The following is a 26,597-nucleotide window of genomic DNA, read 5'->3' as shown; positions in this document are numbered from 1 at the left end:
GCTTGGAGGTTTTGGGCAGGAAATGGCAAAACAAATACTGTTGGGATCATACTGACAGCACATAGAGGAGTGAACTGAGTGCAGGACGGTAGTTTGTCTTCATTTCTCTCTTACTGAGTGGTTTGAGGATGCTGGAGGACGAATCATCTGCAGTCTCTGTGTCTGATCTGTCGCTCACGTTTTCCGCCAAACGCTCCCTCCTCTCTTTGTGATTGGATCGTCGTTTGTGCCGGCGACGGCGACGGTAACTCTTAGGCACGTGAACTCCAATGTAGACTGTGTGATGACCTACACACACACACACACACACAAAGAAAAGGCCATGAAAGATCACATGCTTCAAATTCTACTTCACGCAGATAATAACTGGCACGATGTGATGCAGTGTTGTTATCATCAACTAAAGCTAAAACTAATCACAAATAGTTTTTGTCAACTGAAATAAACTTACTAAAAAAAAAAATTACTGATTTCAGTTTAATAAATTACATTAAGATGAAAAACTTTAACAAAACACACAAATGAAAATTAGACAACTGAAAGTCCTAACATTACTAAAACCATAATAAATCTAAAACACAAATAAATGAAATCTAAATACAAATATTTAAAATAAACACATAAACTAATAGAAATTACAAAAGCATAACAAAATTACTAAAAGTAAAACTAAAACTAAAAATAGTATATAAACACACATAATATGTTTGCATGAGTGAAACCGGATTTTTGATAAGAAAAAATGACTTGATAAGGAAAGTCGTTACATTTTTAGGCCCTTTTTTTTCTTTGGAAGAACATGCACTAATAAATCATGCACAATAAGGAGTGACCCATATCTCACACTTGTTAGATTAAAGATAAACGTTAAAAACTTCCTGCAGCTGATCAGGCAGGAAATGGCAAAACATCTCCAGGAAGTGGAAAAAGAGAGAGAACAAAGATAAACACACACTCACAGAACTAGTAAAGCCGCTCATCAAGCCAGCCATCCAAATATGTCTGAACATTATCTGGTGTGTGTGTGTGTGTGTGTGTGTGTGTGTGTGTGTGTGTGTGTGTGTGTGTGTGTGTGTGTGAGCGAGCATCATGTGAAGGTCCAAAGTTCAGTGAGTATGAGAGAGGGAGGAGCAAATATAGAAAGAGCATAAGTGAGTGAAATGCTTGTGAGTGTGTTTGTTATGCTCACAAAAATGACGTTGCAAATTTTTATATATATATATATATATATATATAATTATGTACTGTATTAAATAAATACATTAAAATCGTTAAATTATTATTATTAGCATTTCTATTGCATTTCTATGTTATTAACATTGCATGGAAAGACTCAGAACAATAATTTAATGTAACCCTAGAATAAATAAAAAATATTTAATAATTAATAAATTGTCTCAACAGGGTGTGAATTTTGAAATATGTTATCTTTAAATATCGTATCAAATATCTGGTGTGTATTAAATACAATATATATATGTGTGTTTTTTAATACTTCATATATAATTTATAACACACACACACACATATATATATATATATATATATATATATATATATATATATTATATACAGTATATATATATATATGTATATATATATATATATATATATATGTCAAAAATATTTTGTTTCTTCACGTTCCACGCATATAAATATATATTTTTATATATATATATAAAATCAGGTGCATGTTTTGTAGATTTCCTACTTCTTGCAACAGAAAAATACATTTAGACTACTAATCTTTATAAAAGCATCAATTCCTTTACTAGTTTTGTTTATATTATCATCATTTTAAATATCATTATCATAAAATGCCCATAATGCAGTGCAACACCCGTGAACATTTTACTGGAGGTGTTTTGATGGCAGTATATGAAAAAAGGGTTTAAATAAAGGGTTTTGCACTGAAATACAGTTCGCTGAAGTGGTGCATTTTTAGACAACTCCCCCTGAATGTAGAAACTGATTCAGTGTGTGTGTGTGTGTGTGTGTGTGTGTGGATTAAGACAGTAAACATCTTCACGTGTACAGCTTTGTTTTGTTACATCTGCAGCACTCATAATCCTCTCATGCCCTTAAGCACAATCTAATAGCAATGCAAAAAAAAACTTTAAAAAAACAGCTGACCGAGAGAAGAGAGAGAGAGAGAGAGAGAGGAGTGAGTGAAAGTGAGTGTGAAACTCAATCCACAATAACTAAGACTCTCAGAGATACCAAGTCATCACTGTGACACAGGAGATCCAATTTCCCACTATATATTTAAGTGTGTGTGTGTGTGTGTTTCGTACCCTCGACCTCTTCATCACACATGTTTTTGATGTAAGACGCTCCCCTGTCCACTATGGCTTCATCCTCCATTCTGAAAAAGACAAAAACAAGAAATGCAAAGTCAAACACAAAGTATTTTTGTACACAAAGAATCAACCAGGCTTTGTCTAGAAAGAGCAAACATGTTTAATCTAGCCTTGCACCCGCACGTTTCTCAGAACAGTGTTTCTTCTGAAGAAGATCAGTCAGTGTGTTTTAACCTTCACTTTTACCTTTACTCGTTTATAGAGCATGTAAGCCTGTACCAGTCTGGTTTCAAGTCAAGTCATCACATGTCTCACACTGAAGACTGGATGCATCGGGTGACTCAAGGGTGAACTCGTTTGACAAAAATGCACATACTGTCGCAGTCAATACACCTTAGCAAGCATGTTGCAACTACATAGAAACATCCACAATATGCTAATATGTTGGTTGAAGTTTTGCTGATGATAAAAACTACTCATAAATCATTATTGATATTTAATAACATGCTTTCTAAATAAAGCATGTTAAAAAATTACATAAAAGTAATCTTGATTGTGGTTGACCAATGTGGAAAACTTGAAATATTATTACAATTTAAAAATAACTTTTTTCTATTTTGATATATTATAAAATTGTATTTATTCCTGTGATCCAAAACTGATTTTACAGCCATGAATCCAGTCTCAGACACACAGGTAAAAATAATATATATATTATTTTCCTGCATATATAATTTTATATTAACTTTTTATGTAAATATAATATTAATTATATATTGTAAAAATATATAATATAATATAATATGCATTATTATTATAAATAATAATAATAAAAATAAGATTTTGGTAATATTTATTGTCCTATTTTCCAAAAACAAAAAAAAAAGCTATTGGCTCTAAAGGTTTGATAGGTAGTGTATATCATATATTTTTACTTGACACAACTAGTGAGACATCATTAATATTGTCACTTTCTACTCTTGTTTTACTTTCATCCGTGAGCTCAGTGGTGTTGGTTTCCCAGCTGGTCTCTGATCTCCATGCATGCATCTCTTCATTTGTGTTACACAATCATTTCATAGAAGCTTGCATTAAGAATTCACAGTATAGATCTCATTTATCCCTAGTTCATCTCCTCTGTTCTTTAGAATGAAAAGAAAGGGCCAGGTGGTCATGTAACCTGGATGGATTGGTTTTGTTATCTTCTAATGATTCATATATGTTAAACATAACCCGAATGCACTAAAATCTGTGGGTTTATAATAACCCCTCACACACCTTGAGGATCCAGACAGCCACGTGCACATAAATGTTGGATCAGCATTTGACAATCGGATTTCTGGCAGCGCATCAACTCTCTGCATTTGATTTCAAACTAAATAAAGTTGATTAATCCCTAGTGGAACACAAACAGGAAATAAAAATCGAGATGTATTTAACAGATGCTTATCAAGTGATGGTACATCATAGGTTGAATGAATCTTAAAAAAGGTCCATGGTCATATTTCACCCACAAATTAAAAGAAAGAGGATACATATTGCGCTTAAAGAAAATAAACCATATCTTTTTTGCATTGTGATATAATAATCAAGTATATTTTTCCTCATGACTGAGGAAATGCAAAGAATAAGTAATACATAATTATTTGTTTTTATATAGTTTTAAATAAATAGATAAATTTAGGTCAAACGTATACCATTGCATTTGCATTTAATTTATGGTGATCTAAATTAATAAATAAACACTCTAAATACTGTATTAATTGTTATGTAAAAACACTATACATACATTTTACATACTACAATTTTAACAATGAAATTCACATACACAAAAATGAAAAATACAAAACATCTGCATGCATTTTGATAATGTGAACTTTGGAAAAAATGTACTTAATTGTCATGAATTAAATAATTTTATTTATTTTTTAATATTATAAAATTTTAAATAAATAATAACAAATATAGATTTTGGGGAAAAATATTACAGTACAACTACAAACTACCAAAATAAAATATGTGACCCATTGAGAGTCTGATCTGAATGTGTATGCACACACACACACACACACAAACTGAGGGATTTGTTTATTACCCAGGCAGAGGAATGCCATGAAGCTAAAGCAAATACAAGTAATAAAGGTGTGTAAGTGACTGACGCATGAGCTCCCAGCAGCCCTTGCACCATGTTTACCTAATCAGATGTGGGACAATGGATACAAGACGTGAACGATACTGGCATTTCCACTGATAGCAGCGAGGAACATTTTCTCCTGCCAACAACACACACGACACTGAAGCTGCGGCAGTTTCTCAGACGTGACCAATCAAAGAGGAAACGAAGTAGTGGTCTGAGAGCTGCTGACTCCCACAAACGCTTCCTGGGGTTTAAAGGTCACATGCAATCTGACTCCTGAAGTGGGGAAGTGGTTTATTGGTTGCTTGAGTCAGTCATGAACCCGAGTTCTTGAGCTCCACTCAACAGTGACATGACTATTAGTTTAGATACTATACTCAGTACACAGTGACAAGCAGGAAAATTGGCTCATGTAACAAAGTACGGTTGAAAACTGAAGCATTGCCACATCATTGTGTAAGTGGGATTTCAGCAGAGCTTTTAATAAGACCTACTGATCTTTAAATCCTTCTCATATGCTCCAGTTCCTCAAATGTCATGGCTTCTATGGGAACGCCAATTTGTTTCGGTTTAATCCGGTTTATATGCCACTTTTTTGGTGTTTACAATTAACTTTATGATCTGAGCAAACAAGTGATTGTAAAAGTAACAGGATCGTTTGCTAGATGCACAGTCCAGGAATCTCAATGACATTCATGTTTAGCTTTTAGCATTTAAACCAAATCATTACCCAGAGGACAAACTATATCCAACTTCACCCAATGAGCTAAACTCTAATAACTCTAAACGAATCTTGTTGGTTCTTTTAAATGAATCAGTTGAACTTGTTCATTTAGTTCTTCGAATCAAAGTTCTTAGTGAATCAAACTCAATTAATCAAACATCTAGTCGCAGGTCACTGAATGGTATAATTTTTTTACATTTTAAATTGTTTATATATATATTACATTTTTAGATATATATTTCAATATTTGAAATTAAAAAAATTTCACATTTCAAATAATTGTTTTTATTTTATTTCTTTTTTTTATTCAGCATTTACATTTTCAAATATTTGTTTTTTTTTTTAAAGGAATTAATATTGTTATTCATCAAGGATATATTAATTTGAGTTTTTTATGCACTAAATATCAGCATTTTAGAATGATTTCTGAAGGATCATGTGACTCTGAATTCTGGAGTTATGATGCTGAAAAATCAGCTTTGCATCACAGGAATAAATTACATTTTAAAATATATTCAAATAGTATAAAGTTATTCAAAATTGTAATAATATCTTACAATATTTCAGTTTTTACTTTTCATTTTTAATCAAATAAATACAGCCTTGATGAGCAAAAGAGTCTCCTTTTAAACATAAATAATAATTAAAAAAAGTCTTACTGACCCCAAACTTTTAAACAGTAGTGTATATACACTAGTAATTTCTTTTTACTACAGAAAAAGGTTTGGGATGACTTGAGTGTACAAAAATAACTGAATATACTTTTTGGCTGCATATGAACTCATAAGGAATAACCCTATGCCATTCCAGCAGCCATTGATTGGCCTTCTTAGCGCTTAGTTTAGTTTAGTGTAGCCAGTGTGTTAAGCTAGAGTTCAGAGCAACGTCTGTCTGAGGCATCTGGAGGAGCAGATGGTGTAACAGTCAGGCCGAATGGTGTAGATGTCTTTAAATCCAGAGCAGCTAGAGCCAGTTAATGATTCCCTCTGACAGGACGAAGATAATGAGACGTCATAAAAGACAGATGAGGAGAGAAAGTCTCTCTTAAGAGTCCAGACCTGATTGATACAATCAATAATACCATCATTAAACAAAGAGTTATTGATGGGACTGATTGATGTTTGCTCTGGTTAAACTATCATTCAAAAGTTGGGAAAAAGAACTACTTTTATTCAACAAGGAAGTTTTAAAACTTATGAATAGCAGCATATTTTAAAATTATAACCATGTTTTTCTGTTGAAGTCTGTATGGTTACACGAGAGTATAGCCACCATAAACCAGCCTGGACGAGCACAGAACTTCATGCTGGTCTAAACTGGTGTTTCTCCATTTTTTCTTGTCATCTACACCTATTTTCCTCATTCCACGTCTATCTTCCTCATCTCGCCTGGCCACTTCCTGTCTGTCCTTTAGCCATTCTTTTCTTTTCGTACAAAGTTTCCTTTGTTTCCTAAAGAATTTTTTCCCTCTGCTGTCTCTACCTCAAATTATGTTCCCTTCATAGTGTGTTTTTCTCTCTCTTTCTTTCTGTTCCTCTTTTCAGTCCACATCTCCTGCTTTATTATAAGACAGGATCAGGATGCAGAGATCACTGGGAATAAATCTTCTATCTTTCTTTAACAACACAACACTGTAGTCCAGTCTTAATCAACTGATAACAAGGTTGCTTAATTAAACTAATGATCAGTGTTTAACTGGCCATACAACATGTAAGGTCTGTAGATTGATACTGCATTTAACACAGAGACATTTCCTGTTAGAAATACATTTATATCATCTATATAATTTATATATTATGTGTGTGTTAGGGTATAGGGTATATATGCATGTGTGGCATTTATTTTTTATTTGAAGCTTTCTTATCATTATAAAAGAGTTTCTATTGTATGTAAACACATATAAACACAAATACCATTTAAAAACTAAATTTAGATTTTTTTAAATCATTATATACACATTATATGTTGTATATACACACATTTATCTTTAAAATTACATTTATAAATAAAGTAGATTTTTTAATCATTTTAAAAGTCATTTCTATGCATGTCTCATACATATATTTCTTTAACATTATCTTTAGAGATAAAATGTAGATAATTTTTTAATTTCTATGTCATATATTAGCGCATTTCTTTGAAACGACATGAAATTAAAATAATAAAATAAAATATTACATTCCTATATGGTTCATTTACATATATTTCTTTCAAAAATTATAAAAATAGATTACTTTGAATTATTTTAAATTATTAATAATTAATTTTAAACAACTTTCTGTATGTTTCATATACATATAAAACAGAGATTTGTGAACGGAAAATGTGGTTAATGGCTAAAAACAGCTGTTATATCATCTGATATGTCATTTGGTTGTTTCTATACAGCGCAAAATAACATTAAACAGGTATAACATTAAAACAATTCAGTGGTCAATTCACTTTGGTCATCTTGCACAGAAACTCTAGATGGAGTCCACACACTTCAGCACTTGTCACTTCAACAGTGAATATCTGTGATGCAAACCTAAACACACAGTAATTAAACACTTCCAAATGCAAAAGCACAGGTCTAGAGACAGCTGGACTCCAACAAGCTCCTGACTTTGACAAACTCAGACTGCTGAAGAGGAACACAGCGCCGATTTCAAGACAAGAATTATTCTCAGATTTCAGACACATTTCAGAGATATTAAGGGGTTAAACAAAATGACAAATCTTTCATTTAAAAAGTCAACATGAAATGGCAGTCGCAACCCATTGTACTTCCAAAATGCAATATTTATGAGTGAAACAGGATATTTAATGAGAAAAAAACGAGACTTGATTTGATCAGGAATCGATTGGACAGTCAAAGAGTCAAGTTCAGTCTCCAGAGCATCTCTATGCATTTATATTGATCTGTTATTTGTTACTGTTGCCATAACATAATAAATGTAATAAAATTGATGCTAACCAGTGTTATTATTGTTAACTAAAACGTAAAACGAATGTTTTTTCCATTAATTGAAATAAAGTTGAATATAAAATTAAAATGATAAAACATAAATTGGTTAAATATTTAATACATTATTATATCTAATATATACTGGAGATTAAAAATGTAAACAAAATGAAATATCACCTTGACAACTAACTGAAATAAGCTTAATTTGAAGTACTACAATTAGAAAATGCGATAAAATAACCAAAACTTACACTAAAACGTGCACTAAAAATTAAAATAAATAATAAAAATATAAAAGCTAATGATTCATCATTCATCAAAACCATTGTTAAATACTACAATAGTACATAAACAATATTAAAATAACAATAAAATCTTAGCTTCAACTGGTTGCTAGATAAAGGCTGCATTACAACATCAGCCTAAAACAATGTTTAAATAGCTATTTTCCTATTGGTCAACAATTTCCCCCGCCTACTTAGCCTAGATGACATCATCTGTAAATGAAAGCAGTTTCAAAGCAAGTTGTTACATTATTAAATTTCTTTTTTCCTACATGCATTGATGAATCACGCACAATAGATGCATGTTTTAAGAAATAAGAGTTTTGTCAGTGTTGAATACAGCTTGACTTTAAATCATGAATTTATCACCACGTGAAACCTGCAACAAAACCTTCAAGTTTATGTACAACAGATCCAGTCTGATACATAAATCTTCCTGTTTCAGAACACAGGATGTCGCTATTGTATCCCAGCAGGATCAGGGTTGCTCCTGTCTGTCCATCATTCACAGATGACTTCAGTCTCAAGGAGAAGAAAAGAGATATCAGGAGTCATGGAGAGCATATCTGAGGGCAGAGTCTACTGAGGACATTCCACTGTGACTCTGCATTTTCCACTTATCTTCCTATGATTACCTGCACAGGTGACACTAAACAGCAGGAGGCTGTGTGCTGTCTGTGTGCTTCAGCAAGTCAATGGAAGGGGAAAGGGCAGTCACAAGTGAGAGCGATCGCTTATGCAACGCTCTCGTACACATAGAGACAGTTAAGCCTGTGTGTGTCCAGAATAGGAATGAGGAAAAAATTACGCATTTTCTTAAGAACTCTCTGCTATTTTAGTTGTTTCAGGTGTGGTGGGATCATTTGACAGTTTTAGATTGTGAAGATTCAGTATTGTACTACTGTTAATTACAATGGTGTCATCAAACTAACACAAGTAAAAAAATTTCGGTAATGAAAATAAAGCCAAAATAAATAAAAATTAGATTAAACATTTTTTAAAAATCTTTGGAACTTTTCTTGTTGTTGTTGTTATCACTAACTAAAACTAAAAATAGTGAAAATAATATATAATTATTAGATGAAAACTAAAAATGTGTTGCCTTGGCAACGAAGTGCTGTAATTGGTACTTAAAACTAAAATAACTCAATTGCAAAAGTTAAAAGAAACTAAAGAATGAAGTAAAAGTTCAAATTCAATAATTATAACAATAATAACGAAGATTAATAAATAAGCTGAAGTACTAATATTATTAAAACTGAAATAAAGTTCATTAAAATAAAATTACAAACACACATACAATTCCTAAAATTAAAACTGAAATTATAAAAAAAGCAATAAATATTGTAATAGTATAAAAAAAATATTCATTAAAAACTCTTTAGATGTGGTTAAACCACGGTATTCTTAAAAGTAGCAGGAATTGTTGTTGCGTGTGTTATTTGGTTTTTTTTAACATGACCACAATAATACCACATTTTTAGATAATACCAAAGTATTGTTTGAGTACCATACCGATACCATAGTATATATAAAAAAATAGTATCCCATTGTATTACTACAGCACTTTGAAATATATCATGGTACTTGTACTACTATGGTCTGAATGTCCAAAAACATAGTAGTACCATGATACGTGTACAAAACAATATTGTATTTTAAAGTATTTGTTGGTGTATATTAAAGTACCATGGTATTACCATTTTTATGGGCAACACTTCATGGTTATACTGTAGTATTTACCATTTAAATACCATTCCATATTAATATGGTAATCATACATTAACAACCATCACAGAACTGTTGTTGAGGGTTAATTTACCAGCAATGAACATCAGCTTATTAAAGTGTAAAAATCTATATGTCCTTAGCACTGCATAAGAAAGCAGACACCACGTGATCCATCCACTCACATCTGAAGAGCCCTATTGGTCAGACAATCTGATCCCTGCAGGCAGCTGGCTCTTTTATTATGACAGCACATGCTGCACTGAACTAAAAAGAGATTGAATCCCCTGCATTATATCCAGCCACCGGTTTCTGGAACGCTAAGCGACGCACACATTGCTTCTGGACGCTAAGGAGCTAATTGGTTTTGACAGGAGCTTCTTGGAAAAAGATTACACTGACCGCTCAAGCCAGGGCTTCAGGGAACCTGTAAAGAGGGCAACTTAAACAGCATGACTTGACAGTAACATTAGAACGAAAAGAGTGAACCATCATACATCACGAGTCGGTGGTGGAACCTCCTACTAACAGCCTCTGGAGACCCCATGAGATATTTCATTCAGTTTAAAAAAAAAAAAGGTGGTTCTTGGGTTCAGAAAAGAACCATCCAATTGCTATAGACTTTAAAAAATAAAGGTTCTTTATTGGAATGTTTGGTTCAATTAACAGAATATTTCAACTACACAAAGGGTTGTTTAGATTATTAAAATGTTCTCAGTTCTAAGAAGAAGAAGTTAGTTACTATATAGTTCTTTGGGGAGCCTTTGGGCTCTAAAATACATATATATAAAAAAGTACACGTAATAAAAAGTGACCTAAATAGGTTCTCTGATGGAATTGTTTTGTGTTGTTGATCATGAACACTCTTTGGCTCTCTAAGGTTTAGCTTATTGATTTCTGGACTCTGATCACAGATGTTTCAAAGACCTGAAGAATAAAAAAGATATCTGTAGAACCTCAAATCGCTCTCCTACACTTTTAAAAACAAAGAATCCAAAAGAGAACAATAAAAGAAACATTTCAGGTTCCCCAAGAAGTGAAAAACATCTAAAAAACCCGTTTTTCTCACTCTAAAATACTTTAGGTTTGAACATTAAGGATGTTCATGAGCTGTCAAACTTATGCAAAAGCCCAGTTTAATGTCTTTATAATAACCTCTGTCCCTGAAACCTGAAGCCCTGACCGCAGTCTCGGAGCAGATCTGTTGCTCTGTCCTGAAGGATACGGTTACACCTTTACTTTTTATTGAAGAAGCAGGACAGATCCAGGGTGGGAGGGCTATTCTCGACCCACTCATGGAGACGCAACAGTTCTCGACTGAGAAGATAACATGCAAACCAAAGTACTCACTTGTTTTTGTCGCTCATGCTGACCGTGCCGTGCGCGGAGACGCTCTTTCTCCTCCTCCGCTGAATTGAATTCAAATTAAAGTGCGTCCGGGCTTCAGAAACACTTTCAAAATATGCGCAAGTGCGAATTCTCTCCAAGTTCAGCGTGTCTGGATGCGTAGAAGCAGGAACACACACACAGAGAGACTCACTTCTGTTTATCTGGAGCCAGAGATAATTCGCTGCTGCTTCTAGTAACTACAGTACACTCAGTCACTCCAGCAGTCAGAACGCAACAGGCTCACGAACTCTCTCCGTGCCGAAGAAACACGCTCCACGTTGCCCGCGTCGCGCTCGTCTTGAGTCTTGTTCCATATTTAAAGATCTCGCCCTCCTCGAGCGTGACGCAGCAGTGGGAGGATGAGACACGAGAGGACAACATGTAAGATGCAACAGTGAATACCAGCATCCGCACCGAAACACACGAGTGGAGTCTGAATACATCTGAAAAATACTGCAGCTCAGAGTTAGGTCTCTGCAATATAAACATTCAAACAAATACGCTTAAGTGTCATAAAAGATACTTTAATGCAGTGTAACATACCTTTAGCAAGCAATATATAGCCTGTGTTTACATTAATACACCCATAACAAATATTATACATATATATACATATATATATATATATATATATATATATATATATATATATATAATCTTAAAGCACATTTCGATAAGGTGAAGCATGAAATTGTCAAAATTATGTTTGAAAGGGTCATTTGTTTTGTTTTATGCTGCGTAACATGACTTTAATCTTTAATATGTAGTAATATGAATTTAAGTATGTAAATGGAATCAATAACATATCTTCTATCAGAAGATAGAATGTTCTATCATAACATTCTATCTATCAGAAATACTATGACTTTTCCTTTATTGCTTTGATTACATTTACATATCCATGAAACCCTTAAAGATAAACATGATTCTTGAGCACCTGGTAATTGCAGATACAATTATTCTGTAGTGTAGACTTATTCAACATTTAGTAGAATGTTCCAAATCATTTAGGAAAACTCCAGGAATGTCATCCATTTCGAGTTTTACATGTCTCATGAAAAAGTTATGTACTTAAACATCACGAGTAATGGTAGTGAATAACTCAGTTCTTTAGAATTCTCTAGTCATGAATTGATAACTTAAGATTCAATAGCAGAAGTTTCTTGTTTTGTTTCTAAAGCGCTGTAGAACTACGCCACCAACTGGCCGTTCAGGAATATCAGCACACACCTGCGCGCATTTACAGCAGCTTTCCCCAAAACTCTTCGTGTTCACTCTCCCTCATGCGTCATGCAGCTCCAGCATACGGGCTTGAAACGACATGAGGGGAGGTAAATGATGATTCAGCTGATTTTGGGTAAACTAGTCCTTTAAAGACACACAAAGGATGCTTTGATTAAAGCACAATTGTTGAATATATATATATATATATATATATATATATATATATATATATATATATATACACACTATCATTCAAAAGTTGGGATCAGAGAGACCAAATCTCTATATATTTTTATTCAGCAACGATGCATTAAATTGATCAAAAGTGACAGTAAAGGCATTTATAATGTTACAAATGATTTCTATCAACAACAACAACAAAGCTGTTCTTTCAAACTTTAAACTCATAAAAAAAATCCTGAAAAATGTCAGTTTCCACAAAAATATGAAGCAGGACTGCTGTTTTCAACACTGTCAACATATTATTATAATGATTTCTGAAGGATCATGTGACACTGAAGACTGGAGTAATGATGCTGAAAATTCAGCTTTGATCACAGGAATAAATTACATTTTACAATATATTAACAGAAAACAGTTATTTTAAATCGTAATATTATTTCACAGTACTTCTGATTTTACTGTATTTTTGATCAAATGGTGAGCAGAGGACTTATATTTGTTCTTCAAAAGAAATATTGGTCTTTTTTATTATTATTTAATTCAAAAGTAAACAAATTTAAATTACAGAAACATTGATAAGCACAAAATGGACACTACTTTCATATTTTCACACACAAAAAAGTTCATAGTTTTATAAAGTAAACAAACAAAAAAAGTTAAATTATTCTGGCCACCATGCACCTTTTCTTGTCGTAATCACAGGGTGCTCAGAAATTCTTTCACCTGGGAATACAAAAACAAATATTAAATCAACTTTTAAACTGAAACTGTCCTCATATTTCAATTTAATACATTTATTACTGCACTGTATAAGTTTCCATGTGCATGCAAATAAAAGTGTGTCTTCCACATTGGGTATAATATGTATGAAGCTACAACGTGTGTCTGAAGTATAAACCATGCATAACAAAAATTTCTAGAGTATATAATGGTCCCTGTATTGCACCCTCATCATAAGATGCGACTTTAGTTCCGCCACTTTTGACAAACTCAACACATGCGCTGGATGATATGCTAGATTAACTTAATGCAAAAATTTAAATTCTTCATTTACACACCCTCATGTCATTCCAAGAATCAGCAAACATAATGAGGGTAAGCAAAAAAAAAAAAAGAATTCACTTTTTTTTTTTTTTTTTACTGTCAGTGTCATACCTTCTCGATCATATCATCACACTTGATCTTGTTGTCTTTAAATTCATCATTGACATCCAGGGTAAGAACCGGCACTTCATTCAGATACTCAAACTCCATACTGCACACACACACACACACACACACAAACACACACACACACACACACAAAATGGGGGTGCACAATTTATATATTTGCAATAATTAATTCATTTAAATACTTTTTTTTTCTTACTACATTTTACATCCTTTTATATAATATATAATAACATCTAAACATAAATAAAAAAAGATGTATTATTTACTTATATATATATATATATATATATATATATATATATATATATACACACACACACACACACACATACATACATATACATATATCAGTTTAATGTAAATTACTTTATATTTACATATTTTAAAGTAAAAACAAATTTTTAAGTAAATTTTAAGGTAACAAAAAATCTAAATTTAAATTAATAAAATGTATTATTTTTTACTTTAAGGATATATTTTTCAATAATATATTTTCTTTATCATCAGCTACATTTTACATTCTTAAAAGGTTTATATTAAACATCTAAATGTAAACTAATAAATTAAATAAAAATTAAATAACCTATAATAATTATAACAATAATCTATAATAATCTCTCTATCTAATATCTTAATGTAAATTAATATATGTATGTGTGTGTATATATATAAATAAATATAGTTTTTGTTTTAAAATATGTTACATATAAATATATTTATCATAATATTTATTAATAAATAAAATAAATGTATAATAATTTATTCACATTTATATAAATTTATATAAATAACTTTTTTATAAGGATGTCAAACATAGTGATAGTTTGGTACTTATATGAGCGAAGACATTATAATGGCTGGTGTGTGTGTGTGTGTGTTACCTCATGGTCCTGTGCTGTAACCAGCTTTCATGTTTATAGTGGAGTTTCTCCAGATATTCCAGAGGAATTCCCTGTTCTTCGTCTCTTCCTCTCAAATGCAATCGCTCCAAACACCTCTGTAACACAAAATCGCCTTGTTTACTCGTTCACAGCACAGCAGAATCTGTTTAAAGGCCCCATCTGGGTTTGTGCTCATACTTCTGGTTTTGCCCGTAGGTAAATGATGCCGTCCAGCTCAATGTGCTTCCCAAACTGCTTATGCAGCCAGCTGTGCCAGTCCTGATAGATTGCCCACTCGGTTTCATTCACACACTCACTTTCATAGAGGTTAGAGGCGAAGATGTACCTGCAACACACCAATCAAAGTGATTAAAGTAAGCCGATTAGTTAATATTTCTATTTTTTTTTTAAAGACTTTTTTATATTTTTATATATGACTTTGTGCCATAATGACAGATGTATAAAAATCATAGACCCTTCTTCAACGAAAGGAGGAGATGCATTTCAGATGCTAACAGTTATTAATACCAGGTGCAATCTACCTGTCGCTGTATACGGATCGTTCGAAGAACTGCACAGGATTCTCTGCCTCTCGCAGTTTTCCGTTGGTGGATGTAATCTGCGAGCGGACGCGGCTCATGCAGGCGTAGCTCTGGAAGGTGTAAGCCCAGCGCTCGGGCTTCTCGTACATCATCTGCAACACGTTTCCTCCACTCTTCTGAGACGTGGTCAACTCCTGAACGAAACACAGGCACGTTATATTGGTCTACATTTGTTAGGCATTGAATATTGATGGGGACAAGGGGACCGTGACATGTTTCATCATAGACATAAAGACCAGCCTCTTGACACATTTAAAAAAAGAGACAAGGGCTCTCCTCCAGGAAACATGACCTCCAATTAAGGTTTAATTGATCAACCAGTGTATTTCTCAGTAGTATGTGTGAAGCAGCTGCTCTGATGTGCTCATCTGTTGAGGACTAAACCATCTGCTAATTCCCAGAGAACAACAGTGTTTGCCAGAGCCAGCGCTGGATTACAGGCCTGCTTATTATACTCAGACAATGCTGTAAACATGTAGCGAACAGTGACTGACCACAAAAATATTGATACTTGTGTTTGAGTAACAAAACATCAAAGCAAGTGCCATCTGCACTCAGAAATGAGCCATGCTGGGAATTACTTTCAACAGAGAAGTGCTTGAAAAGGTTGTTTGCGCTAACTTTCTTTAAAATAAATACCACTTGGTTTGACATTTTATAAGTGAATTATTATTTTGTATACATTTTAGGCAGTCGTAAAGAATTATAGCTTTTTATATTACAATACAAAATGTGTATACTGGTTATGTTTACAGTATTTTTGACTGTACCTCGTGCTCGTTGTGGTGAGTTTGTACATTGCACCATCTAGCGATGGGTTCCGGTACTACCTCCCATTCTCGATCATACTCCTCCAGCAGGCGAACAAAAGTGGATTTACCCGCGGCTAGAACAGGGAAATCATATTTAAACACGTTAATAAACATTACAAGAATTAACGATAGAAAGTTCTTCCACAATAGTAAAAAAAAGCAGGAAAAAGCCGTTTAGCAGGATACGTGATGTTTTAAGACTATTGACAAGCCAACTTCCGCTATTTTCTGACATTATTTTTAGATTTTAAAAAGCAAAATGCAAGCTCTTAATATACAAAGTATGTATTAAAACAAATATTTTTTAAATACGCATTAAAAAAAATATTTGCACAAAAAAATTATAAATAAAAAAATCATGAATCATAAGAGGAAATGTTCGTCAACGTCAAGGTCGTCATATATACACACACGTTAATAAATATTTATTTTCTTCATAGAAGTCAGAACAGTAATCGTATTAGCATAAATCTCTTTGAAAAGCAATTATAAACGTATAAAAGCTGGATTTGTGGCATTCAATGGTTATGTCCAGCTATGAAATATGCTTACAATACGTCACTGACAAAAAACAACGAATGACTTACCAATGTTTCCTTCAATGGAGATGCGTTTCAGTCTTTTCTCCAGGCTGTCGTTCAGAGGATTGGGACAGACTCTTTTGGCAGTGGGAGACATTTTATCTTCTTGTAATATTGCAGAAATGTACAATAACACTCTGTACAGTTACAGTCAGTTAGCAGAGAAACAAGCGGGACATCAAATTCTGGCGCTTAAACTTTAAGCTCCTCCCACCGGAAACAGCTGCTCTCAAACCGCTTGTGCTTTAAAAACACAACACCACTTCATGTTTTTTCACTTCATTATCATTACTTTAAAAACAATTCACATGAGAACGAATGGCTGTAAAAAAAAAAAAAAATATATATATATATATATATATATATATATATATATATATATATATATATATATATATATATATATATATATAGTAATTTATAAAAACAATAAACAATATTAAACCGTTACTTTAACTGTAAATAGTCGTTTCATTTTACGCACACATGTAGAAAATATATAAATATAAAACATACACATACATAAAATGTTAAGAGAAGGGTTTTATTTGCTTTATGTACAGCAAAAATACCATCGGTTAGTGATTTTATTATTATCAGGAAATCATATCCATGTATTTACATATTTAATCTACCGTAATTATTTTACAGTTCAGGGAAAATATATTCTAATTTCAGTGACAAAAAAGCATTATAAATACTTCACATCTATCTGATATTAATCAGCGGTTGGCACTTTTACACTATGGCATAGTCCAAACCACTAGAAGTAAAACTATTACATTCGTGAAACAACATGAATAACATCAAAATGTCCAAAGGAACGTAAACTTAAGGATTTTTAAACAACTATAAAGTGTTAATAGAAGAACGGAGATGGAAAAAAAGTTTAGAATGGAGGTAGAGAAGAAAAGCCCACAATCATTCACTTCAGAACCGAAAGCTGAATATTTTTAACCTTCACATAATACAACCAAACAATAAAGCTAAATTCATCAACGTACTGAATATTTCAGAACTGTAGTGACTGTATGAGTAAGTATATTTCATATGGGTACAACTAAAATGCTTTAATAATTCAACAGGTTTAAATATTTAAGAAAAGTCTGGTAACCCAGTTGCAAGAATTCAATGCTTCACAAAAAACTTGTGCAAAACAAATATCTTATCAAATACTCTGAGCGGTTTTCATTAATTTATTTTCGTCTTTTTGACGTATGGCATAAGATATAAATGCAAGGCTAACACTTCCCATCAGCCATCTGTGTCCAACAAAGTAGCAATTCCAGCATGCACACTTCATATTTATTATTTAAAACCTGGCTAAAATACTTCAAAGTGACCAATATTAAATACAAAATATATAGTCAATACACCTGCTCTGATATGACCTTCAAACTACAAATTTTTCCCATTAACATCAGTGAGGACAAATAACAAGATCATTATTGCATAGGAAAACTGACTTAAACTATTTAACTCCATCTTTTTGCTGTCAGCGTTACAGAACTGAAGAATTAAACGCACTTTAACATTCACACTGGTCAAAGAAAGCATTCATTGCTTTAACACAGGCACCAAACCCGATCACTGGAGTCAATTCTCAAAGGCTAAAATCCCTCACTTTCAGTGACCGAACTCAAGCAATAATGTGACTTAAAATCATATGTAACCATTTCATCCAGGCATAATTTTATCATCAAATGCCAAAAATCAGGTTTGATGCATTTAGAAATATTAGTATTGTGCCGTTCCTTCACTTCTCCTAGCAGTGCTGTGGGGTTAAAATCATCTGTACAGAGCAAAAGATAGAAACGAGAGTCAGAAGAGAGAGCAGGATCATGGGTTCTTCATGGTAAACTTCTGTTCTCCTCCTTATCTAAATTTATCTGTCTTTTGTTGTGAGTTTCTCAATGAGATCTTGAAGAGGCACCAGCTCCTTGCGGTCGATCAAGTTAAACTCCTAAAAATGTACAAAATAATTTATTACATTCATTTAAAATTCAAGAACATCTAGTTCATACGTTTAGAATTGGTAAGAATTTGTTTTGTTTTTGTAGTCTCTTTTGCTCACCGAGGCTGTACTTATTTGATCAAAAACACATTAAAAGCAGTGATATTGTCAAATATTATTACAATCTAAAATAACCATGTTCTGTTTGAATATATTGTAAAATGTAACTTATTTCTGTGATGCACAGCTGGATTTCCAGCATCTCCAGTCACATGATTCTTCAGAAATCATTCTAATATGCTGATTTACTGCTCAAGAGACATTTATTATTATTATCAATGTTGAAAACAGTTGTGCTGCTTTATATTATTACGGAAACCAAGCAGCATTTATTTAAATAAATCTTTTGTAACAATATAAATGTCTTTACGGTCACTTTTCAGTTTAATGCATCCATCACAAATAAAAGTGTTAATTTCTTCCAATTGTTTCAGTTAAGAGTTAATTTTAAATTAGTTAGATGAGCAATGCAACAGCTAAAACACAAATTTATGAGCATCCCAAAACCTTTTTTCAGATAGCTATACAATACTGATAGCTCTACAATAACTGGACTAGTTCAGAGCCAATTATTACAGACAATATACACAAACTACTCATCCCATATCATTTGAATACTATATTAAATTCAGCAAGTTGCTTGACAACTGTAAGAAGCCTACAATTGATTATTAACTGCTATCTTTTATCAGATTGCTATTGCTGTCATTATAATAACAGATATAAGGCACTTTAGGCCATGTTTTAGGGACTCTGAAATACCTCTTGTGGTTTACTGCTTGTGCATGCACTTTTAAAGACATTCATAAAGCAGTGACAGCACCTGTACAAAGAAGATGAAGTGTTTGAAAGACGTGTTGAGGTGGGCTTCCTCCTGAAGCTGCATGACCGCGTCAAAGTGTTGATGATATATATGAGCATAAACTCTGAACAAACGCTTCAGGATGGTCTTGGCCACAGACATGAAGTTCTTGGGGAAGGGAACACCTGGACAGGTGAGACAGATGAGATTAATATACACAATATATTTTTTATTAGTATCTCAATGAAACTACAATATCTCTGCAGCAGGAACCTATTTTAGAAGGAAACAGGGTCTCATCATCCAGCTGGTCTTGAACCCACGTCATCAGATAATCAATGTACTTGGGAGCCGAGCACTTTATAGGCTTCTTAATGTTGGTCCCATCTGCCCAGTGATACTCGTATCTAAAGGGAAAGAGATGAGTGATGCAGAAACACAATCATTCATTCCTCACCGTCCAAACACACTCACTTTGGTCCTGCAGACATGACCGGGCAGCTGTCCTCCGAGCAGAAATCCGTGATGGTGCCGTAAAGCATGTTAATCTGGTTAAAGAAATCCACCGCTGCAGAAACAACCAAACAGAAATATTTAACACCATTATTATTAAACAGAGTGAGGACAGACATAACCACATATTAAATAGTTTGTTTCATTTAAACCTACATGTTTTAGAATTTTGAGTCTACACAAATCTATAATTTTAATATAGTATTAATGTGGAAAGCTGTTTGGGAGCACATGAACATTAGGTTTTATTTCTGTGCTGATGTCATTAGAAAGACAAGTGAGATACTAAAACAATCGTGAAAGCCATATTAATCTTTAAAACTTTCCACAATGACGGTTATACTCATTTTTGACAAATTTTATAAATTGCCAAAGATGAACTAGAAGTGTGTGCATGTTGGGGGAGGTGTGTTAGTAATTTTGCAATGGACACAGTGTCTCTTGGGAATGATTTGGTTTGGTTTCATCAATAGGTCAGGGGTCAAAGTTGTTAGGAAGGAAATGAGAAAAGCAAGTGAACACATAGAGAGAAACAAGAAAACCATCTGCAATCACTAAACACTCCAGAAACAGAACAAATGAATCAGTTTGTGGGTGTGGGGATGATTAGTAAATACGATGTCACTCTTGGTTCTTACTGTTGACGGCCACCCATTCATTCAGATCTTCTCCGTCAGGAAGCATGACGGCCATCCGCAGGTTCCCACTGCCCAGCGTGGCTTCAGCATGTTTGAGCAGATCATACTGATGGGAACCTTCAGGAATATTCTTCTTCGGCTTAAACGTCTTAGATGAACGATTCCCGCTGGAGGAGATGGAACACAAAACACACTTAAAGGGAAAAGTTCACCCAGAAACGAAAACTTGCCAGACATTTGCTCACCCTCATGCCATACAAGATGGACAGATTTGGAGAAATGTACTGTAGAATTCCATCACTTGCTCACCAATGGCTGTGAATGGGTGCCGTCAGAATGAGAGTGCAAACAGCTGATAAAAACATCACAATAATCCAGAAGTAATTATTGTGATGTTTTAATCATCTGTTTGGACTCTTGAGTTGGTTGAGAACATTTACCTTCATTTCTTTAAAGAACGTCAAAATAGTCTTTACGAAACACTGCCTAGTTAGGATTGTTAGAAGCACATGTGTGTGTTATAATGTCAGATTTTTTACATATTTCTCATCTGATTTACAAAGCAAATCTTCAGACACAGACATGCAGTCCATCCGGTTCCAATCAAAGGAATACGCACGCCACTCTACATTTTTCAATTCAGCTTCAAAAACATCATTCAAATGACATCACATGTCTGCGTTTGTTCTGGACTTCTCCTAAATCACATGCTTCCGGTGAACCATCACAAGCACTTCACAATAGTTTCCAAATGAAATCATTCTCAGCTGTTTTGAGGAGGGTGGTTTCCTTGTGACGGACTTCTCTAATGGTTCTAGACAACCTTATCAGTAAATTTCACAATGATGCATCATAACAAACAACTCCAGCCAAGACTTCAGATTACAGAATCAGATTTTCTGCATTTTAAATTTCTCACTCTCTTCCTCTTGTAAGATGCAAACGTGTTCTTTAAAGTAATTACAGAGAAAGCAAATACGCCCTGTTCCCTCCCGAAATGATGCGATTAGAATGATGCAAGGCTGTTAAACTGAATTAATCAGCATTCTGGGTGGATAAAAACATCTTTATGTCGTTTAAAAAGTAATTCATGACAGTTGCACTGCCTGTTTACAATTGAATTTCATGCAGTTTCATCAATAGCTCAGTTTCTCAGCATACAGTTCAGCCTGTGTTCAGAAGATTTTCAACTTTGGATGCATCACAGGCTTTGCACACCAGGCAACTCTCTGATACAAAGTGACACACAATGTGCTTTTTGAGCAGCACAGTGTGAAACAAACATGCATTACATAAGATCTGCCCCCCTTCCAGTCAGAGAGCCAAGAAACCGGGGCAAATGTGAGAATTTGGCTGATCTCGATCATGAAGCATTTGCATGAAAAATGCCTATTTTTAATGAAGCTGTCACGTTGAAATACTGGCACATTTAACGATATGCACGCGCAGAACTGAGGTCAATTCGGTTAAAAAATTAAACAAGCTCTTTAGCAAGACGAGCTAAAGGAGTAAACTGATGATTATCTTTAAACATTAATCTAAATCACAGAGTCAGACTCACAATAAGAAGCTCATGTTCTCCTGTCTGTCCGGTTCAGAGTATGCTGCTGGTCCCTGCGCGAGGCTCGGCTTCGTGTAGCGCAGAGACACCTGTCAACAAACTTCACACAGCCGCTGATCCTCTCGTTTGATGTGTAGATCTGTAAATGACGTCACATTGAGTAAATACAGGATGAAGGCCGACATATGTTTTGGAGATCTGTGCTAACGCCAAACCACAAAATATCGCGATGGTTCGAGTCGCTGACGTCAGCATTTTTTTCTGATTGGGCTTTTATTTATTTATTTATTTATTTATTTAATAAATCAGAGAACAATTACATTATACAACAGAATAGAACAAAATAATTATGTATTTAAATCAAAATTCATATTTATTTATTTTAATTTAACATTTCTTTATCTTAACATCTTTATTAATAAGAGAACAATAACATTATACAACAGGATGGGTAGATATGGGTATGTTTTTCCCCTTTCTTTAACAGTTTGGTTGTGACTCGATCTCATAATCTTGTAGTAGTAGTGTTTACCATACACCTTTAATATATTTTTCAATCTACTAATAATAATAATTAGTAATAGTAGCAGCAGGAGTAGTAGGCGATATTAAAAGTATTATAAGACTGTATTTAAAATGTATCAAAACACATACTATCTGTGCGCGAATGCTTTTGCGTTTGATGCGTCTGACGCTCCGTGTGCGTATTGACGCATTATTGGCTCCACCCACAATGCAACGCAGACAAGGGGAACCTCCAAGACAACAGGAGCAAGAGCTCTACTAAATTAAAGTGACATTACCCAGAGGATTATTTCACTCTTGAGGACACCGATTCAGCGGCCAGTTTAGACTCGAAGACGAAATTCGACAGCGATTCTGAGAGGTTTGGATTATATTCTGATGTGTTTCTGGCTGCCTTCTGCCTCTGTAACACCATAATGTGACCAGATAAATAACGCTACAACAGAGTCCTTTCAGAATTATTATTTTTTTAACTTGGATGATTTTAAAATATATTTTATTTTCAGTGATATTTTGGAATGCCGATTGTTTGATAACTTTATCACGCAATTTGTTTATTCAGCACACATTACAATCGGCTATACTTTCAAGCCATTGTTCTCGTCGGGGAAAAAGCGACTCCCTCAGGCCGCCGCTGGTACTACAGCTGCCGGTGAGTTATTAGTTAGACACCGGGAGTCTGAATAATTTAACGGTGGAAAATGAGCTCGGAGGAAGGGGCAGCTCCAACTAAAACCGGCACAGATGACGATGGCATGTCCTGGTGGTACCGCTGGATCTGCAAACTGGCCGGTGTCTTGGGTGGCATATGTGAGTATCATCACACGTGATTGTGGTCATATGGCTGTACAATGCAGAATAGACAGGTGTGTCCGTGTGTGATGGTATTTGAAACCTTGCCAACAAGGATACTGTCTTACACCCAACAACACAGTCACATGACATGTGCTGGACTTCTAGTGTTTTCACATCCTTGACTAAAGCATATCAAATTAACCAAAGATCATGTAAAAATTATACATACACACACACACACACACACACACACATATATATATATATATATATATATATATATATATATATATATATATATATATATATATATATATATATATATATATATATAATATTTGTATTATTTTAATTTTTATATTATTGTATTTGAATCTTATTTAAATCAGTTTATACATTAATTTTAATCTATTAATTTAATTTACTCCCACTCATTTATTTAAATAAAAAAACATTTCATTTTTATTTTGATCTATTTGTTTATTTTAATCAAGCATGCATATTTCTTTATTTATTAGGTTTTTATTTTATTTTATATTTGATTTTCTCACAACTTTTCCACAGACCCCCCCCCCCCCCCAAAAAAAAACCTGCATGATATAATATAGGTGAACCATATTATTGATTATTATCTATCCCAATATCATATAGACCAACATATGCTCATCATTTTGTCTCACTCTGTTAATCAATACATTCGATCAGATGACTGCTTTCAACAAACACATGTCTAATCAATCAATCAATCACCTTCAGACAGTGACTCTCATAGAAAACGCATAGAAATTCTGTCATGGAGAATCAACACCTACGTATAAGTACCATAGTTATGGTTCCAGGGTTATACCGTAGTATTCTTGGAGTACCATGCAGATGTATTGGTATATGAATATAATTCAGTATTATATATTAAAGTGCGGATCACATATAGTGATTAAAGCACATTTAATCCATCGTGTAGAGAGAAATATGATGAGATAAACTCTGAGATGCTGGAGTGGATTGTGTGAGCTCTTTTTGTAGACACTGTCATGGTAACACAGGTGTCATAGCAACTGCAACTTTCTCTTCTCCTGCTCTTTTCTTTCTCATCCTTTTGTTCTGTTGTGTCTTTTGTTAGGGATCATCATGTGTTATGATTAACACACTCTTTCTCTTTCTAGTGCAGGGGTTTTCAATCCTTTAGGGGCTTTAGACCCCCAAATACGATCTTCATCCTACCTTTTAACAGCCATCTATTTAGTTTCTTGTTTATACTGTGAAAAATAAATACTATAAATATATCTAAAAATAAAAATTTTAAAAGTTAAATTTCTGAGTTTTAGTTTTTTTCTCATTATTTTACGTATTTTACATTGTTTTTTCTACTCATTATAGTACTTTTAGATTTATTATTTATTAACATATTCATGTTAATAATTTATTTATTTAAAACATATTTTTATCATTTGTTTGTATTACTAGAAATAAGATTAAAATACACAAATATATATATATATTTAGGTCTATAGTACTGTTAGATTGATCCTTAAAAAAATACAATTATTTATATATATATATATATATATATATATATATAATTTGTTATATATTTTTTTATTTATATAAATTTTATATATATGTATATTTGTGTGTGTGTGTGTGTGTTTTATTTTTTATGGATCAATCTAACAGTACTATAGACCTAAATATATATACATATATATATCCAACATTAATTTTAATCTTATTTCTAATTATGAAATATTTATAAATAACAAATAAAATAATTTTTACAGACCCCAGTTTAAAACCGCTTCTCCAGTGGAAACACATCCTGTCTGTCTCTGACTGTATTCTGATATTGAGTGATTTAGCTGCAGGGCGATACACTTAATCACTTCTGTTCGGTATTATTCATTAGACACAAAGATTGTGCTAACACTAGATCTGAACACACACACACACACTGTTGTACCAGCAGTAATCTGTGTGTGTGTGTGTGTGTGTGTGTGTGTCAGCTGGCATCAATAGCTCTCTGTTCTCTTCTACATTTGCTGAGACACAGATGACAGAAGCAGCTGCTCATCAAACCTAACAAACGCTTGCATTCCTTCCAGTCATCCAGCTGCTCTCTCCTGTGGGTTTCTGATTGTTCTGTTTCTAAACAACAAGTATAACAAGTTCCTGAAGCAGACATTAAATAAACCTACATGCTCAGGTACTGATCTGAAACCTACATTACAACCCGGAGATTAATCTTTAGCATAAAACAGGATTGTGAATGTTGATCCTGACCACTGTATTGTAAGTGTTTAATCATATTAGTAATAAATATATTTATTTATTATATTTTGTTTAGTTAATATTTCAATAATTGTACAACACAATTGCATATTCATAGTTCTCTGATATTGATTAATGGTCACATTATTTGAAGGTAAACTAATTAAATATTTAATCTTTTTTATTAAACGTTGGATTGATTGTGTTTATTTAAAAATAATTTTATTTAAATTTTAAATCAAGTGATATTTTTATATTAACATTTTGTTTAATCAATTAATTTATTTTGTTTAATTATATTTTTATGTTTTTATTATTATAGTTTTTCCATAAACCCTTAGCACCTTCATACCACAGTTTTTATTTTATTATTATTTTATTCATTATTAGCTTGGGAAATCATGGGCTATATGGGAAAATATTTGGTCATTTTGGGGTTATCATAACTGTTACCGGACAACCCCATTTTGATCTCCCACCAATCAATGTTTTTATTGTTTAGATGACAAATATAGATGT

At 33.2% G+C, this 26,597-nt stretch overlaps 4 protein-coding genes across 12 annotated transcripts in view; 1 reads left to right on the top strand and 3 right to left on the bottom strand.

Annotated features, from left to right (window-relative positions):
* The window catches only part of LOC132130824 (electrogenic sodium bicarbonate cotransporter 1-like), a 52,362-nt gene extending 40,508 nt beyond the window's left edge, over positions 1 to 11,854 (bottom strand). For 2 of the 7 annotated variants that reach the window (XM_059542641.1, XM_059542643.1), the window contains exons 1-3: positions 11,471 to 11,853; positions 2,295 to 2,365; positions 115 to 288 (exon numbers count right to left, since the gene is read on the bottom strand). In XM_059542641.1, coding sequence (XP_059398624.1) covers positions 115 to 288; positions 2,295 to 2,365; positions 11,471 to 11,487 — 262 coding nt within the window. In that variant the 5' untranslated portion in view covers positions 11,488 to 11,853. Of the gene's footprint in view, positions 1 to 114; positions 289 to 2,294; positions 2,366 to 11,470 lie in introns of all 7 variants that reach the window. The other 5 variants (XM_059542640.1, XM_059542639.1, XM_059542644.1 and 2 more) reach the window with 3 other exon arrangements.
* A 1,138-nt stretch (positions 11,855 to 12,992) lies between these two features.
* On the bottom strand, positions 12,993 to 17,191 carry LOC132130171 (deoxycytidine kinase-like). The gene is made up of 7 exons (XM_059541849.1): positions 16,972 to 17,191; positions 16,343 to 16,458; positions 15,513 to 15,706; positions 15,169 to 15,316; positions 14,971 to 15,086; positions 14,072 to 14,171; positions 12,993 to 13,639 (listed from the first exon to the last, which is right to left on the bottom strand). Exons 1-7 carry the CDS (start codon positions 17,060 to 17,062, stop codon positions 13,613 to 13,615), a joined length of 792 nt encoding a protein of 263 aa, XP_059397832.1. The 5' UTR covers positions 17,063 to 17,191; the 3' UTR covers positions 12,993 to 13,612.
* Positions 17,192 to 17,490: 299 nt separating this feature from the next.
* Positions 17,491 to 22,650, bottom strand: LOC132130210 (MOB kinase activator 1B-like). 2 transcript variants are annotated; one of them, XM_059541904.1, is made up of 6 exons: positions 22,494 to 22,650; positions 20,933 to 21,099; positions 20,256 to 20,349; positions 20,055 to 20,188; positions 19,803 to 19,966; positions 17,491 to 18,928 (listed from the first exon to the last, which is right to left on the bottom strand). In XM_059541904.1, exons 1-6 carry the CDS (start codon positions 22,505 to 22,507, stop codon positions 18,851 to 18,853), a joined length of 651 nt encoding a protein of 216 aa, XP_059397887.1. In that variant the 5' UTR covers positions 22,508 to 22,650; the 3' UTR covers positions 17,491 to 18,850. The 2 variants fall into 2 exon arrangements, with proteins under 2 accessions (XP_059397887.1, XP_059397888.1); XM_059541905.1 differs by lacking the exon at positions 22,494 to 22,650 and adding an exon at positions 21,178 to 21,283.
* A 545-nt stretch (positions 22,651 to 23,195) lies between these two features.
* LOC132130933 (calcium channel flower homolog) overlaps positions 23,196 to 26,597 on the top strand; it is a 364,794-nt gene continuing 361,392 nt past the window's right edge. Inside the window, exons 1-2 of one of the 2 annotated variants that reach the window (XM_059542815.1) lie at positions 23,196 to 23,379; positions 23,581 to 23,828. In XM_059542815.1, coding sequence (XP_059398798.1) covers positions 23,720 to 23,828 — 109 coding nt within the window. In that variant the 5' untranslated portion in view covers positions 23,196 to 23,379; positions 23,581 to 23,719. The remainder of the gene's footprint in view (positions 23,380 to 23,580; positions 23,829 to 26,597) is intronic. The other variant, XM_059542814.1, reaches the window with a different exon arrangement.

Source organism: Carassius carassius, chromosome 47 (assembly GCF_963082965.1).
Source record: "Carassius carassius chromosome 47, fCarCar2.1, whole genome shotgun sequence".
Classification (NCBI taxonomy): domain Eukaryota; kingdom Metazoa; phylum Chordata; class Actinopteri; order Cypriniformes; family Cyprinidae; genus Carassius; species Carassius carassius.
The sequence above is the reverse complement of the archived record's forward strand: the minus strand, read 5'-3'. Positions and strand labels throughout refer to the sequence as shown.

What these genes read in the sequence shown, in the direction of transcription:
- LOC132130171 (XM_059541849.1), bottom strand. Translation starts at nt 17,062, where the DNA reads ATGTCTCCCACTGCCAAAAGAGTCTGTCCCAATCCTCTGAACGACAGC. An exon ending in CTCACCACAACGAGCACGAG is followed by an intron (nt 15,707 to 16,342) that starts GTACAGTCAAAA and finishes TGTTTCGTTCAG; the next exon opens with GAGTTGACCACGTCTCAGAA. An exon ending in GTGATGATATGATCGAGAAG is followed by an intron (nt 13,640 to 14,071) that starts GTATGACACTGA and finishes TTGTATTCCCAG; the next exon opens with GTGAAAGAATTTCTGAGCAC.
- LOC132130210 (XM_059541904.1), bottom strand. An exon ending in GTCATGTCTGCAGGACCAAA is followed by an intron (nt 20,189 to 20,255) that starts GTGAGTGTGTTT and finishes CTTTCCCTTTAG; the next exon opens with ATACGAGTATCACTGGGCAG. An exon ending in CCTGTTTCCTTCTAAAATAG is followed by an intron (nt 19,967 to 20,054) that starts GTTCCTGCTGCA and finishes TCACCTGTCCAG; the next exon opens with GTGTTCCCTTCCCCAAGAAC.